General features: G+C 36.6%; 2 protein-coding genes across 2 annotated transcripts; both read left to right on the forward strand.

The window, feature by feature from the left end:
• The first annotated feature begins 219 nt into the window (after nt 1-219).
• Nucleotides 220-5635, forward strand: LOC140960314 (uncharacterized). The gene is made up of 18 exons (XM_073418543.1): nt 220-1083; nt 1158-1244; nt 1323-1527; nt 1624-1732; nt 2081-2200; nt 2325-2406; nt 2566-2625; nt 2776-2828; nt 3074-3240; nt 3487-3712; nt 3986-4043; nt 4141-4197; nt 4302-4547; nt 4657-4724; nt 4813-4869; nt 4946-5039; nt 5123-5263; nt 5358-5635. The coding sequence occupies exons 1-18, from the start codon at nt 520-522 to the stop codon at nt 5445-5447; spliced, it is 2484 nt and encodes an 827-aa protein (XP_073274644.1). The 5' UTR covers nt 220-519; the 3' UTR covers nt 5448-5635.
• A 647-nt stretch (nt 5636-6282) lies between these two features.
• Nucleotides 6283-11663, forward strand: LOC140959758 (cyclin-dependent kinases regulatory subunit 1-like). Its single transcript, XM_073417763.1, has 4 exons — nt 6283-6339; nt 6459-6538; nt 6627-6687; nt 11329-11663. Exons 2-4 carry the CDS (start codon nt 6483-6485, stop codon nt 11461-11463), a joined length of 252 nt encoding a protein of 83 aa, XP_073273864.1. The 5' UTR covers nt 6283-6339; nt 6459-6482; the 3' UTR covers nt 11464-11663.
• The last annotated feature ends 1278 nt before the right edge of the window (nt 11664-12941 follow it).

Genomic DNA, 12941 nt, shown 5'->3' on the forward strand with positions numbered 1-12941 from the left:
AGCCAACAACATTAACTCCCAAGTGAGTGATTAATTATATGTTAATTATGATTAAGATTACTAATTTAATTTAATTTAATTATATATTATATTATATATGGGCAAAATTTGTGCGCGCCTTGCACATGTATTGCACAAAGTGTGCTAAAAAATTCCACGGTTTGAAATATTGAGGACAGGGAGGGGTATTTTCGGCATTTAAGTAGTGACGTTTTATAAACCTTTCAGCAGTCCTATCCCTACGTATATATATTCGTTCAAGATTTGGCGTTCGACGTTTGGAATTTGTGTCGATTAAAAAGAAAACTGAAATCTGTTCTCCCTTCCTTTATTATTCTTTTATCCGATTTGATTTGTTTGGGATAATCGATTTCCGTCCGATTTTGCGCTTTCATAGTCGAGATAAATTTTCGAATTTATTTGGGGGGGTTGGTCTTTTGATTATTGCGTCTTGGATGTTTGATATTATGTCCGTTTAATTGATTTGGTTGGAATATCGATTCTCTTTGTGGGTTTCAAATGGCGAAGGACGTGGATGCTGGTGAAGTAGTGGTTTCCTCTATCCGGGCTGGGATGAAGAGGGAGTTTGCGATGATGATGAAGACGCAGTCAGAGATGGGTGGGGAGCTTTCGGTGGGACGAAGGAGGAGGGTGACGAGGTCCCAAAATGCTGGTAGTTCTGGCAAAGACAATGTGGGGAGTTGTGGTAAGAGAATGAAAAAGGAGGATGGTGAAAAATCAGGAAGGAAAGATATGGGGAAGGTGGATGATGAGGCGGAGAGTGGTTTGGTGGATGTAGAGATTGATGTGGGAGGTGACTTGAGAAGTTTGGAGTCTGAGCAAGTTGGTGAAGGGAGGAATGAGGGAGGTGATATGGTGCCTGATTCGAGGGAAGGGGGTGTGCAACCTTTGTGCACCGAATCCGGAGCAGGACCTGTACTGAGTGGTGGAACTGGGACTTCGACTTCCCATCTGTTGAAGTCGAAGAAGGTGGAGTTGAAGAAGGTCCCGACGAAGCTTAGGGATCTTCTTGAAACCGGGTTGCTTGAGGGCCTGCAAGTTTGTTATATTCGTGGCTCGAAGGTAAATTATTTAACAACTGGTTCGCGTTCGGAGTTTCGTCATTTAATTGGTTATTCACTTGTGCTTTTATTTAGGCGCGGGAGCAGCCCGATTCTGGACTTCGAGGGTTAATCAGGGGGACTGGAATACTGTGTTCTTGTGAAGAATGCAAGGGAGAAAAGGTAAGGGCTCCGAAGTCACAATTTTTTGACTGATTTCAGTAGTTATATTGGGGTAAATGTTGGGTTTTGTTAATGTAGGTTGTGACTCCTAACCAATTCGAGTTGCATGCGGGGAGTGGAAATAAACGTCCACCCGAGTATATCTATCTGGAGAATGGGAAGAATCTCCGAGATGTGCTGAATGCATGCAAAGTTGAACATTCAGACTCGCTGGAAGTTGTGATCAGTAATTTCATCGGCCGTGCAGAATTGAGACCGCCTGCTTCTTCTCTCAAATGCAAAGGTGAATCTCGTATCATCTCTTGGAAATTTCATGAATTGCATGTGATTCATGGTTAAGTAAATGACTTGGTCCTTTTTTTTTTAATCATGCTTTTAGGATTGGTTCGTGATACCAGTGGCACGAAATCAATGCTTCTTTGTGGTGCACGTGTTGGGCCGAAGGAATCTGATTCCTGTCCTACTCAGATGAGTGAGGCTACTTATAGGTAACGTACCTAGCTGCGAAGGTTAATCAATCCTTTTGTGTTTCTGCGCTGTTATTTTCCTATACATGTGCATTGCACATCTTCTGCACGATATGACGATTTTGGCCTGCAGAAATTTGGACGACAAACTTTACATGAACAACCAATGGAATGCGCCATAAAAAATGATATGTATAATATTTAAGACTACTAAGATTTATGATTATGTTTTCAGTAAAACTTTATTACTTACCTATAATGTTAAAGGTTGATAATAATCGAGACGTTTATAGCACAGTTGATAAAATAAGCGTTCATCTATTTGCCTAAATCTTTTGTTATAGGTGTTAACTTGATATGACATTTCAGGGATCCATTATCTGGTGTTTCGTCTCCGGTGGCCTCATGCAGTCAGTCTGAAGTTTCAGGAAGTGCTCGCATGCCTTCTAAAAGTCAGTCACGATCAAAAACTCTGAAGTTGACACGGAAGTAAGTACCTCTCCGTTGTACTTTAGATACATAATATAGTTTGATGATTTAGAGTCTCTGGTAAATGTGTTTTTTCCTAAAGATTTTTGTATCAGCTCTGATTTTTTTCAGTTCCAATTTGCAGAGATTTGGGAATGCATAAAGTAGTATTCACGGATAATGTGCTCGAGGATGGCACAAATTTGTCATATATTGTTCAAGGAGAGGTAAATGCAATAGAAAAAGACTATTCATATCACTCCTGTTTAAATTAAATTCTTAAAATTTCTTATAGATGCAACTGCTGCAATAGAAAAGACTATTCATGCTAAAAGTTTCTTCACCAAAATTATTTCACCTTTATTTTAATTCTCTTTATTGAGCAGAAAAGGCTGGAGGGCTATAAAGAAAAAGGTGGTATTTTCTGCAACTGCTGCAAAAAAGTGGTAATGTTTGTATATTGTATGAACGCCAGTATTGCACAATCATTGCACACTTGCATATTATTTCTGATAATAGTTGCTACTCATATTATTTTCTCTGATATTCCTGTAAAACATTCGTCTTTAATGTTGACATTTATTTTTAATTAATAGGTGAGCCCTTCACAGTTTGAGGCTCATGCTGGTTTTGCTTCTCGCCGAAAGCCGTGAGTGTTTTTTGAGCCTCTTCTTTTCATGCCTTAAAATTTATCATCTTTTATTGAACATATGCTCTTTAATCACATTATTTTATATTCTTTTGAGATGTTTGCCGGACTCTGTTCTTTCTTTTACAAGTATAATTTTGTCATACGAACATATTAGAATTTATAGGACCAGATCAGGCAATTTTATTTAAGCTTTCTGAACGTTATAATTTCATTTTTTTCAACCTTCTTTTTTTGCTTGGCAGATATGATAACATATACACGCCTGATGGGGCGTCTCTGCACGAGATTTCCCTTGGACTGTCTACCCTCCGTAAATCATCTTCCAAGGGAAATGATGATCTGTGCTCTATATGTGAGGGTGGGGGAAAGTTGTTGTGCTGTGACAACTGCCCACGAGCTTTCCACGTTGGTTAGTGCACTTTCTTTTAAGCTCTATTGTGGTATCCTTCAACTTTAATAATGAATTTTATGCATGTAAGTCAAGCATGCCATGGTTTGAAAGATTAATGCCAAAACCTTTTGATCTCACCAAATTAGACCCTTATGTCTCTTTTTTCGGTTTAAGTTTGTTTTCAGCATATGCGTGCATAATATTTTTTTTAAATCATTTCTGCACATGTAATTACCTCACGTAACTCGCCTGGTTGTACTGCAGACTGTGTTCCACATTCAAGTGTTCCACGTTCAAGTGTTCCACAAGAAAAATGGTATTGCAAGTACTGCGAGAACATGTTCCAAAAGGCGAAGGCCGCTAAGCTCAATGCAAATGCAATTGCAGCTGGAAGAGTGGCTGGCGTTGATCCTTTGGAAGAAATAAAACAGCGCTGCATTCGAATTGTTGGAATACTTGAAGCTGATGTTGGTGGATGTGCGCTTTGCAGGTTGAGTCGCGGCTCTTCCTTGTCTTTTCTAAATTATTACTACATGATATCGTAACTGTTCAGCTCTACTTTGCGTTTTTTTGCATAAAACGTTTTATTGATGCAAGCAAACGAAGTGCAAATGATGTGCAAGTGGTGTGCAGAATTATATTTGGGGTGAAAAATCAGCACCCTTCTGATAGATTCTTGATATAATAGTTGGCATCTTCATTATTATAAATTTCATTGCTCTTCGGATTATTCTATCACTGATATAAGTTTCAATTCTTGCAGGGGTCATGATTTCAGTGCAGCGGAATTTAATGACTCCACAGTGATAATCTGTGATCAGGTATTATAGGCTCTTCTTGTATTATAAACTGAAGCAACTTTCTAAATAAGGAAAGTACTAGTCGTTTCTAATTTGACAAACATTATGAACATTTTAGTGTGAAAAAGAATACCATGTGGGTTGCCTGAGGGAGCACAAGATTGATGACTTGAAGGTTAGTTAATACCATAACCATGCTCATCATTCCTCAGTTTTCAAAATCAATAAATCCACTTATTGCATTCCTTTGAGGAATGATCTCGACCATGTTTGTTACAGGAACTGCCGGAGAATGAATGGTTTTGCTGCACCGAGTGCCTAACCACAAACTCCACTCTCCAGAAGTTGATTTCAGATGGTGAGCAGATGCTTCCACAACCTGTCCTTGAAGTTGTGAAGAAGAAATGTGAGGAAAAAGGTTTGGAAAATGCCTCCGACCTCGACATAAAATGGAGGGTTCTGAGTGGGAAAACGGCATCCGAAGACACCAGGGCCTGGCTTTCGGGGGCAGTCAATATTTTTCACGTTAGTACCTGTGTCAGATGCTGCTGTCACCACAAGACAAAAATAATTTATGATCATTCAATTTTATGCCAAATATACATTCTAACACCATTTACAAAAATTATTGCAGGACCGATTCGATCCTATTGCTGATTCTAGCACTGGTCGTCGTGATCTTATTCCTGAATTAGTTTATGGGTAACTAGTATATAATATACTCGACATACTTGCACATGCCTTGTTTTTGTCATTCAAGCTTATGACAATATTGGCTGACGATTGACAGGAGGCAGTTCAAAGACCAGGATCTTTGTGGCATGTATTGTGCCGTATTGATTGTCAAGTAAGGATTATTCTGAAATTTGAGCATATGAATCGTTCTTTGGATGTACTCTCTATCTGATGCATTGTTTTTATAGCTCGGAGGTGGTCTCTGCCGCAACTTTTCGGGTTTTTGGGCAAGAAGTTGCTGAGCTTCCTCTAGTTGCCACAAGCATTAACTCACAAGGGAAGGTAAGTTGAGTCTATATTGAAGCTACTACGTGGAGTCTTCCCAGAATTAGAATCCAAAGCTCCATATTTTGCTCCTTTTTCAGGGATATTTTCAGTCGCTTTTCTTTTGTATTGAAACGCTGCTCAAATCTCTCAACGTGAAAGACTTGGTGCTACCAGCTGCTGATGAAGCTGAATCACTATGGAAGGAGAGATTTGGGTTCGAAAAAATCGGTGAAGAACAGGTACTTACATACGCTCTCGCAAGGATCCATTCGTCTTTTATGTATTCATTCATTCATTCAATCATTAAGTTTATATATATTTTCGCCTTTGCAGCTTGATCAATACACAAAGAGCTACCAATTGTTGATATTTCAAGGGACCTCTGTTTTACATAAATCGATCTCTCAGCCATCAGAGTCTTGAAATACCGACCTTTTTTGTTTCATTTTTCCCTTCCCAAAACCAAGCTTCTGTTTGTGGCTCAACAAATTTTGTGCAAAAAAAGTGCATATTCAATTGTAAATGCTTCACTTCAATTTTGTGAAACGTTGTGCTGTATATTCACATATAATCTTTCTTTTTTTAAAAAAAAAATGTTTACATTTATTGTCTACAGAGTTTCATTATTAAACCAAAAAAAAAAAAAAATTTCCAACAATATATGAAGGTAAATTACATATACACATTGATTGTTGTTAATTCAATAATTAGTCATTAAATGGCTTAAATTAATTTATTTTCAATTTTAGGAGATTCACACACATGCAAAGTCTTTATTCATAATTTTCTTAATTGGAAAATGCCCTATAATTGTTTTCAATCAAAACCTTTACTTGAATTGGTCGGTGGACGACTATACTGATAAAAAAAACTATATATTTTATCATTTTATGATTCAATAGTCGAGAAATTTTGTTTTAAGATTTATAAAAGTTATTTTTTAATAATATGATGGGATTGATTGCATTGATGGGATTGGATTAGTCAAATTTTCGGTTGAATTTTTATCTATTTGTTATTAATATTTGTCAATTAAATCTTATCTTAATTATAAAATTATAATATTATCCTTCATATTTTTATTTATTATTTAACACAAGATTGCAAAATAATAATAAAAATAAATTATTTAATTTAATAAAAAAAGTTAATAATTTCGAGGCGGGGGAAATTTCAAATTCAAAATTCAAAACTTAGTCCCCCATTTTGTTCAAAATCTTAAAAGCATCCTAATCTTCTTTTTTTACCCTAAATACACTCTGTTTCCTTTTTCTCCACACCGCTCGTGTTTTCCTGGCACTCCCATTCTCTCTCTCTCTCTCTCTAAGGTCCTATTCAGTTCGATCTGTGACTTCTCGTTTTCTTTCGAATTTTTTGGTTGTTTTACATTTGTTGATGCTGTAATTGAACCAAATTTCGTTTTTCTGTTTGCGAAAGTGATTGTTGAAGCTAAACGAAATGGGCGGCCAGATCCAGTACTCCGATAAGTACTTTGATGACACCTACGAGTACAGGTGATTTGATTTTGTTTTTTGTTTTAGATTTTGTTTTACGGTTAATTTGTCGGCGAATATCTTGTTTGAGCAATTTTGAGGTGTTCAGGCATGTGGTTCTTACGCCAGAGGTGACCAAATTGCTTCCTAAAAATCGACTCCTCTCGGAAGTAAGTAATTCATATCCTTTGTTTGTACTGATGATCAGAGTTGAGGATTTTTGTCGAATACACGAATATTTGAGCGGGAACTTTGTTTTGTTGTTGTGGTCATTTGTTTGCTTCAGAAATCAATTATTTTTCCGTTTGGTGGCTGAGAAATTGCGTGGCTTTACATGAATCAGTGCTGATTTTGTTAATGTCAGACTGAGTAGTATTGAAGGAGTAAAACATTTTTTTCAGCTTTTTTACTTTTAATAATTTTAGGCAGACACTAGTTACTCGTGCCCACCTGCTTTAGCTTAATTCCTTGATTTTAAGATAGCTCTTCATAAATCTGTGCAAGATTTCTGGTTTCTGGGAACAAGTTTGATGCTCTGATCATAAGGATGTGTCTTTTGGGTGGAAATAATCATTCTCTCCTCATACCATACACACATAGACAGCAAGAACAAAACACGAGCAAATATTCGATTTTGGTTTTAAGAAGCTGAAATCAAGTAATTTCAAATCTTTGATCTAAATACATTATACTTTGTTGGATACTTTTAAATTAACTTTAGCTTCAAATTTACCCTGTTGACTTTCAGCCTTAGTATCAATCAGTAGAATGGTTTTCAATTCCTCCATAAAATAGGGTCAGGAGAAATCCAATCAGGTTGCATTAGTATTGATACATTTGTATTTGGTGATAAAAAAAATTGATATATTGGTTTTGAATGATTTCAATATGGAGGAATTTGGAGTTCAGGGAAATGGTTAGGACTCAAATGGAGAAATTGAAACCAAAATAGCTGACATGTATTCAAACAAAATTGATGTCTTAAAATACTGTCTCCAAAATCATTTCATTTCAAATCCTTTCAAAATTTTCAGTTGCAACTCGTGTGTTGATAGTGCTGGCTTGATTGTGTAATGATTCTGAGATTAGTTGACTGCACGTGTTTCTTGTAAAATCATTGAAGTAAAAAATGTTTGCTGTCATATAAAAATGACAACCATAGAATAAAAATTGCAGTTGATTATCACACTTCCAGCTATGGAATGTGGTAGTATTTTTTCCTGAACCTTTGGAAGTTGTGTTTGTTGGGGAATTACACCGAAGCGATGCCAACCACGATATTAATATAGTACCCAAAAATGCGGAATAAAATAACCAACAAGAACACAAAGATTTACGTGGTTCACCCAATATAGGCTACGTCCACGGAGCACTGCAACTTTTATAACTGGAAGAAATATTACAACAAGTGTATACACCAATACACTCAATATTTCTCACACTCCCAACCCGAGTATACCGAGAAAATAATTTCTCTAACTCACACAAAGAGAAATCCCGCACTCAAGAAAAAAATACACTCTTTTTTTCTATGCACCCTCTTTTTATCAAAGCTGAAAAGCTTTTGATTTTGGGATACAATAACTGAAGGAATTGAGCTCTATTTATAACTAATTCCCTCATTCAACTTTATCAACAAAACCGATGTGGGGTATGTTTTTATAATTATTTAATTTAATGTGGGCCCCACCCCATTAAATAATAACTCACCTAACAATTCTCCCACTTGAAGACTTGATTCCAATCATGTCTTCTCACCATCAGTGCTGCAGCTCATACCTCCTTTGTTAGTCCAGGAGACCAACTGAAGTCAAACACAACTTCAGTTTTTCAATGATAACAACCTTCGTGAGCATATCAGTTGGATTCTTGCTTCCAGAAATCTTATCAAGCTTCAAGACTCCATTAACCATATCTCTAAGGATCCTCATTCCAAGGATTTGTTTTGCAGCATCCAAATCCTTCAAAGCAAATTCTTTTGAGAACTCTTTCTCGAGTGTATCAATCTCCTCCAGACAAGCTCCTGCTATCAAAATATCTACATATATCAGTAGTATGATATAATAACCATCAAGCTTCACATAACAACAGTGATCAGCCTGATACCTCAGAAAATCATCATTTTTCATTACACCATCAAACTTCTTGTACCACTGTCTTGGAGCTTGTTTGAGACCATACAAGCTCTTATGAAGTTTGCACATCATTTTCTCTTTCCCTCGTACTTCAAATTACTGTGATTGATTCATTTCTTCATCTAGCTTTCCATGAAGAAACCTCGTCTTTACATCTAACTGTTCCAGATGTAAATCTTCTTTTACCATCAATCCAAGTACACTCCTGATAGTAGTTAACTTTACCACCAGAGAGAAAATATCAGTGTAACCAATGACTTACTTTTCACCTTTTTACAACAAGTATTTCTTTGTACCGCTTGCTATTGTCATGTTCTAACCGATACTCCCACTTGCTATGTAAAACCTTTTTACCTTCAGGAAGTTCTGACAACTCCCACATGTGATTGGATGGCAGTGAATCCATCACATCCTTCATGGCTAACTCCCACTGTTTAAAGGTCTCAAATATCCGATTTATTTTTCACAAAATAAACCCAAAATTTCCTGCTCGAATCGTCAACAGTAGTGCCATAATATCTTGAGTGATCTCCAAGGGATGTCACAGGAGATGGTCCACATATATCAGTATGTGCAGCTCCAAATTAGCTGATTTCGGTTCTCTAACCTCTTTTGAAAAGCTCACTTTTTTCTGCTTTCCAAAAAATACAGCTTCACACAGCTTGTGTTCAACGATCTTTAATTCCGGTAGCTTTCCGTTTGAAACAAGCCTCTTCCTTCCCTTCTCACTCGTATCCCCAAGCCTACTATGCCATAGACTTGAATTAGCTCCAGCAACCACTGCCGCTAATTTATTTCTCAAACTGGAAGTCATATAAAGTGTTTCAGTTTTCTTTCCTCGAGCAACAATCATGGCTCCCTTTTTCACTTTCCAGGAATCATCACCAAAGGTCACCTTATGACCTTCGTCATCAAGCTGTCCTACAGAAATCAGATTGTGTGTCAACTCTGGTACATGCCTTACTTTGTTGATTTTGCAGACAGATCCATTTGACATCTTCATCCGGACATCACCCATACCAATTATTTCCAAAGGTTTTCCATTAGCCAGGAAAACTTTTCCGTAATCTCCCGCAATGTATTTATCGAATACATCACGATTACCAGTGGTATGAAACGAAACTCCCGAGTACATAACCCAAGAATCAACCGGGCTTTCCATGGATGGTAATAGAGCATCATGTACCTCCTCAGTAACAACATTAGCGCCGTTCTTTGTTGATCTGCAATTCTTTTTCAAGTGACCAGTCTCACCACAGCTTCAGCACTTCACATTCTTTTCAAAATTGCTTTTGTCTTTTCCTTTTTCTACACTTGGATCTACCATGCCATTGGTTAAAACTCTTTTCGCCACTCCTGCCCCTTCCTCTATTCTCGAGATTTAGAGCAGAACTTGATGATGTTCCTTCATCAGAATCCATCCTGCGAACTTCTTTAGCAAGAATTTGATCTCTGACATCATTGAATTGTAGCTTTCTTTTTCCAACAGAGTTGCTAACCGCTGCCCGCATCGGTTCCCAATTTTCTGGTAAAGACGCCAAAGGAATAAGTGTCTGAATCTCATCATCAAATTTAATTTCAACCGATGTTAGCTGTGAAACAATCGCGTTGAATTCATTAATGTGTTTAGCCACCGATGCATCTTCTCTCATCTTTAAGTTAAATAACTTCTTCATGAGATGTATATTATTATTTGCCGATGGCTTTTCGTACATGTCCGACAAAATGGATATTATCTCCTCCGTTGTTTTTGCCTCCGCCACGTTATGCGCTATGTTCTTTGTTAGGGTCAATCGTATTACACCTAACACTTGTCGGTCAAGAAGTTTCCAGTCATCATCCTCCATCTTTTCCGGCTTCTTTCCAGATAGAGGTTGATGCAACTTCTTGCTATACAAATAATCAATAATTTGTAGTCGCCAGAACGTCAAATCTGTACCGTCGAACTTGTTGATACTCGGTCCCAATCCATCATCTCCGGCCATCACTTCTCTAGCCTTAACAAAAAACTTAAAAAATCTTTTATGAGTTGGAAGATCAGATAAAGCTGCAACCACATAGCATACTCAGAATTCTTAAGAATTTTCACAACAAGGCTCTGATACCAGTTGTTGGGGAATTACACCCCCAAAGTGATGCCAACCACGATGATAATATAGTACCAAAAAATGCGGAATAAAATAATCAACAAGAACACAAATATTTACGTGGTTCACCTAATATAGGCTACATCCACGGAACACTTCAACTTTTATAACTGAAAGAAATATTACAACAAGTGTATACACCAATACACTCAATATTTCTCACACTCCCAACCCGAGTATATCGAGAAAATAATTTCTCTAACTCACACAAAGAGAAATCCCGCACTCAAGAAAAAAATACACTCTTTTTTTCTATGCACTCTCTTTTTATGAAAGCTGAAAAGCTTTTGATTTTGGGATATAATAACTGAAGGAATTGAGCTCTATTTATAACTAATTCCCTCATTCAATTTTATCAACAAAACCAATGTGGGATATGTTTTTTTTAATTATTTAATTTAATGTGGGTCTCGTCCTATTAAATAATAACTCACCTAACAGTGTTCTCTGTAAATGTTCTCTTGTTTTCTTCACTCTTCCTAGTTTTTGATCCAAATTGTTGGCTGATGAATTACTTTTGTTTCGATAGAATGAATGGCGAGCAATTGGGGTTCAGCAGAGCCGTGGGTGGGTTCACTATGCAATTCACCGCCCAGAGCCGCACATCATGCTTTTTAGGAGGCCACTGAACTACCAGCAACAGCAGCAAGAGAACCAAGCTTAACAGCAAAGCATGAGTAGTTCTGTTGGTGTTTCCCCAAAGTAGCAAGCTTTACTTGTAAAAGCCTACTCTCTTCTTCTCTGCATTACATATTATGATCTTCAGTAATGCACAATGTGTACAACAAAATGTTGAAATTTCCTTTTTCGACGACTTTTCTGTCACTTTATGTCGTTATTATAATCACTTTATGTTGTTCTAGAGTCGCATTCTTTGTCCAGGTTTACTCAGCAACGAAAAATCCATTTTTTGGAGTCGTAAAATTGAATTGTGCAGCCGATGGTTATCATTTTCTTCTGTGTGATAATACCTCATGAATTTGAAAAACAAAAGAGCGAAGATTGTAAACAGTGAACTAATTAAGCTACATACGTGATTCACATGCTCGGACTCGAGATCCAAGATGCGAGGATTCAAACCCCAAGCCGATAGATAAATAAAAATAGTAGTATTGCTTCATGCGCGTAAAACTTTGTGAATAAATGTTTTTTAAGAAGGTAAATTATAATCAAAGTTTAATTAAAAAGAAAGCAGAAAAAACAATAATTATTACATTATTTATTCAAAGTATACTTGACACGAACATAATCAATAAACTTTCACAACAATATTTTTATTGATAGAAAAAGAAATATCAATAATGGTAAAACAATTAGGTTGAATGTCAATTTATTTTCGTGATATTGAAACCCGATAAAATCGAACAGAAAGGGTGAACACATGCCCGTCTTGAGTTCTTTCCATATTCAAGCATGTTGGTCGACCCTTAGGCAAGAAAGAGGTCAAAGTTCTTGAGTAAGTCATCTATAACTCTTTCAATTATTGATTTAATCTAAATGCATATTGTTAGTTAATATTATTATTTTAAGTATTATTCAAATAATAATAATATTTTAAATATCATGTAGGGAGCATCGAAATGATCTAATAGCTAGGGGAGTGCGGAATGTGGAACAACGACAATAAATTGAGTTTACAATGTGGTTTAGCGATAAGGTAAGTAAAATAATATGTTCAAGTTAATACGATTAATTTTTTCAATCCTAAATAATATTTGGTTGCGTTTGAATGGAGTCATTTCAAATCAAATGATATATTTGTATCATACTTCTCTAACATTTTTTAGTTTAATGAAATGCGAGAAGCTGGGTCATATGAGGCCACAAATGAATTGTATGCGTTTTAGCTAATAGATCCAATTTCGACTCGGGAACAGGAAGTGGCTTAAATTGAGTCATTTCAAATCAAATGATATATTTGATTCTTGTCTGTTTTTTCTCTCTTTTGTAAGACTTTGTGTACATGCGGTTGGGACAAGAAAAATCGGATATCAGAGAATTGAACTTGGATGTTGAGTATGATATTGAAGCATATGGATGTCGGAGCTAAGGAATTGCCCCTCCGATACTTTTTTGGGTCAGCCCTGAGTGAAGACATACTTTTACTTGGTTTGGGATCGGCCACAGATAGAAATGAGCCTG

Source organism: Primulina huaijiensis, chromosome 15 (genome assembly GCF_012295235.1).
Source record: "Primulina huaijiensis isolate GDHJ02 chromosome 15, ASM1229523v2, whole genome shotgun sequence".
Classification (NCBI taxonomy): Eukaryota; Viridiplantae; Streptophyta; class Magnoliopsida; order Lamiales; family Gesneriaceae; genus Primulina; species Primulina huaijiensis.

Bases quoted from the DNA above. Each gene is read 5' to 3' on its own strand.
- LOC140959758 (XM_073417763.1), top strand. From the start codon at position 6,483: ATGGGCGGCCAGATCCAGTACTCCGATAAGTACTTTGATGACACCTAC. The intron at 6,539-6,626 runs GTGATTTGATTT...TGAGGTGTTCAG, and splicing joins GATGACACCTACGAGTACAG to GCATGTGGTTCTTACGCCAG. The intron at 6,688-11,328 runs GTAAGTAATTCA...TTGTTTCGATAG, and splicing joins AAAATCGACTCCTCTCGGAA to AATGAATGGCGAGCAATTGG.
- LOC140960314 (XM_073418543.1), top strand. From the start codon at position 520: ATGGCGAAGGACGTGGATGCTGGTGAAGTAGTGGTTTCCTCTATCCGG. The intron at 1,528-1,623 runs GTGAATCTCGTA...TCATGCTTTTAG, and splicing joins TTCTTCTCTCAAATGCAAAG to GATTGGTTCGTGATACCAGT. The intron at 3,241-3,486 runs GTTAGTGCACTT...GTTGTACTGCAG, and splicing joins CCCACGAGCTTTCCACGTTG to ACTGTGTTCCACATTCAAGT.